The following is a 3422-nucleotide window of genomic DNA, read 5'->3' on the forward strand; positions in this document are numbered from 1 at the left end:
AAAAATAAAAAGACAGCGTAGCAAGAAAAAGACACCAAGTGGAAATTGCCACGCACACAGGCATGCATCGCGATAAGTAAACCGACCAAAAAGAGCCAAAGCCACAGACGCCGTGTGTACTGACCCAACACACCGTTCCCCGCAGCCACGGATTTCCACCTGTCGGAGAACAAAGTGCCTTTTCCTCACGAGTGTCTTCGACGCTCAGGGGGAGCGGCTTTTCCCACGGCCAATAAAGAAAAGATCTGCTTGAGTTGGTTTTTGCCCACGGCGTGCATGATTCCAATGCTGTCAAAGCACCCCCCACGACCCGCCGTGCCAATAGTCTCTTTAAATGTAATTCGGACGCACGCAATATTGTTGCTGCTCCACGGCGCGCTGAAAACGCGGTTGGCAAAGCGCGTGACGATGATATTTTGCACCATCTCCTTCCCCAGGCGGTAGCCAATGCGGAACAACTGGCTCTCGTCGAAAAGCGGCTCAAGCTGCCTCGAGAGCTGCTGGGGGGTCTCCGTGTCCTTTCCAAAGGGGGCTTCTCAACGATGAGACGCACCCAGCCCGGACCGGGCTGCTGCATCGCCCCCTTGCGGATGCCTCTGCACGCGTCCAGAAAGGCGGCGGGTGGCAGGGCCAGGTGGAAGAGACGGTTTCCGCCCTGCTGCAGCCCTTTGAAGGGGTGCTCCATCTGACATACCTTCTCCTTCAGACGTGCAAAGTCTTCGCCGTCGCAGAAACACTTCCGAAGCAAACCGTACGGCAACCACGCAACAAACCGCTCGTTTTCAACTTCCGCGGCCAATCTCGGATTCCACGGGCAGCAAGAGGGCCCCACAACGACAAACCTCGCCACGGAAGCAGCCCACACACGGAACGGTATAAATATCCCACTCCAGAAGTGTTGAGATTTCCGCTTTCAGTGCGTGCTGCCCAATAACGTCAAAAAGATTGCAGAGCGGGCTGTCTGTTTCCTTCCACAGCTGCTCAAAGCAGACCTTCCCCACTCTCCCTCGCCCCGACAGCTGGGGCGCCACAAGAAGCTGTCAAAAAGTCGCGTGTGTTGAGGGCCCCAAGTTGTGGGCGGGGCGGGCGAACAGTTATCCGCCCTCTTCCCCAAACTCCCCCGCTCCCTTTACTCATCCCGCCGTGCGAGGGGTGGAAGAGACGCGCGGAGAAGAAGACACGCCAACCGCACAGCGAGAAAGACAGAGCGCGTCCAAAGACCGCCGCTGCTTTGCCCTCACCGATCGGCATCGTGCCGCACTGTACCGCAGATCGCGATGAAACGGCGCCCCACGCGCACTCGCAGTGAGACACGCGCCTCACACGCACCCATCGTCTATTCTCTCCCGCCGCAGCGTGCGCAGAAAGGGGCGGCCGCACGCCCCGTCACTCCCGCGCCACCGCAGCGGATAACAAAAAAATAGTCGTCGCAGTCACGGACTGCCGGTGACTCCAGCGGGAAGTAGCAGAAAAAAAAAGGAAGGCGGAACAGAGGCGTCTCGACCCAGCGACAGAAGAGAAATTTAAGAAGAAGAGCGCAAAAACTCAAGGTGCGCTGCGGTGAGTTACCTCAACGAAAATTAAAACAACACTTCGACAGGTTTTTTTTTCGCGTGTCCAGAAGCACAACAGGGCTGTGTGTGTATATATGTTTATTGCCCGCATCAATGAAGGCTAAAAAAAAAAACATCGCCCCGTTGCATGAGCCCATGCCCACACCGACAGTTGCACCTCATGGTGGCCGCGGCCCCTTGCCTCATTTGGGTGGTCCGTGCGACGCACAGCCACGCTGCCGGCACCGTGTGTGTGTGTGTGTGGCTGTCCCCTCAGCATTGTCCAGCGGCACAGGCAAAAGCAGCCGTGAGCGGCAGCGGCAGAAGCAGCAGCAGTGGGGCACGCGCCCACGCAGCGGAGACGGTGTCACTACCGTCTGCGTTGCTTTTTGCGTGGCTCCGAGTGCCGCCAGCGGGAGGGGCGGCGGAATTGGGCGTGCCCGGCCGCCCCACGGCTGCTGTGTGGCCCTCACTCCCCGGCCCGCTGGCGCCCGCCGGACTTCCTCCGTGCTGAGCTCCCGCAGGAGATGGCGGCGCTCCTCCTGGTTGAGTCCCAGTTGGATGTCGTTGCCCCTCAGCTCGGGGTGCAGACGGCGCTTCCGCTGCCGCTGCTCTGGGGACTGCTGCCCCGCAACTCCCTGACTCGCCGAGTGGATCATGGTTTGCAACGAGGGTGACGGCCTCGCCCGTCGACATCGTGCGCAGTTTACTGTCGGTCGCCGTCGTACACGTCATCGTGAGCGCAGCCTCGGCGCCCCCTGCAGCGGGTGAAGGGCAGCGCCCATCCGGGTAGTTCTCCATGGACGCCGCTCCAGCAAAGAGGCACAATTAGTTACTGGCAAAAGCGGATCCACTGCCCCCCAAATCTCCCGGATTGTTAGGGCGCTCTTTACAAGTAGGCGTCTTCCCGCCAGCAACGCGCCAACGCAACTTTTCCCCTCCGGTTTCGCAAACGACAGCTCCAACGGCGCACTTGCTTCAGCAATCGCCGCCACGCAGGCGGAGGCGCAGCAGCCGCCGCAGAGCAGCGCGAGGAGCGCCAGGGCGCACACCGCACCGTTGCCGCACCCTCAGCGTCATCCGTCGCCGCAGTTGTGGCGGCGGGGTAAAAGAGTCGCAGCAGAGGAGAAAGAAACGAGAGAGACAACAAAATAGTAAATGAAAAAAAAGCTCCGCGGAGAGAGCGAGTGCAAAGAAAAAAACAAAAGGCGGCGGCGGCAGCCAAATGAGCGCACGCGGCGCCCTGCAGCCGCACGAGGAGGAATTCATCTCGCCCCCGCCCCACGCAAACGTCTTTGGGTAGCGCCCGGACGTAAAAAAAAGAAAACAAAGACCAAAAAGTAAAACTAAAGACAGTGCTACTACACTGCGAGGTCACGGGACCCGCCGCCTCCTCTTTCGCACAGCAGGGCAACTTGCCGGCTATGACTCGTGCCCGCAGCCAAATAAATACAAACACAAATATACTTTAAAAAAAAAAATAGTCCCTTCGAGCATCTCCGTAGAAACGCCATCCGCTGCTGCGGTTTCCCCACCCACTTCCCCCAGCGCCGCCCCCTCCGGCAACTCTTTCGGCACTTGAGGTGCCGTTGCGGAACTCCCCCAACCGGCCCCGGCGCGCCCTTTTTTTTGTTCCCACACCGCACCGCTACATTCCGACGGCCTGCGCCGCCCAACTCAATGGAATTGCGGCACCTCCGCGCCGCGTGTGTCTGCAGGCCGCACGCAAATAATATCTCCCACGAACACTCACCGGCAATAGTTTTCCCAACAGTTTGAAATATACCTACTCGTTTACTCACCGGGCTGCTGCTTCGCTGCGCCGGCGGTAATGTGATGCGCACCCGCCGCCGCAAACCGCAGCCCAAA

The 3422-nt window shown here is 59.4% G+C and overlaps 1 protein-coding gene and 1 pseudogene across 1 annotated transcript, besides 1 other annotated feature; both read right to left on the reverse strand.

The window, feature by feature from the left end:
- Nucleotides 1–115: 115 nt before the first annotated feature.
- Tco025E_06904 (hypothetical protein) lies at nt 116–778 on the reverse strand (annotated as a pseudogene).
- Nucleotides 779–1756: 978 nt separating this feature from the next.
- Nucleotides 1757–2212, reverse strand: Tco025E_06905 (uncharacterized protein; the record flags this gene model as incomplete). Its single annotated transcript, XM_029373772.1, has 1 exon — nt 1757–2212. One exon carries the CDS (start codon nt 2210–2212, stop codon nt 1757–1759), a length of 456 nt encoding a protein of 151 aa, XP_029226160.1.
- A 390-nt stretch (nt 2213–2602) lies between these two features.
- Nucleotides 2603–2642: a microsatellite.
- Nucleotides 2643–3422: the final 780 nt, after the last annotated feature.

Source organism: Trypanosoma conorhini, assembly GCF_003719485.1.
Source record: "Trypanosoma conorhini strain 025E chromosome Unknown Tco_14.4_contig_00495, whole genome shotgun sequence".
Lineage (NCBI taxonomy): Eukaryota > Euglenozoa > Kinetoplastea > Trypanosomatida > Trypanosomatidae > Trypanosoma > Trypanosoma conorhini.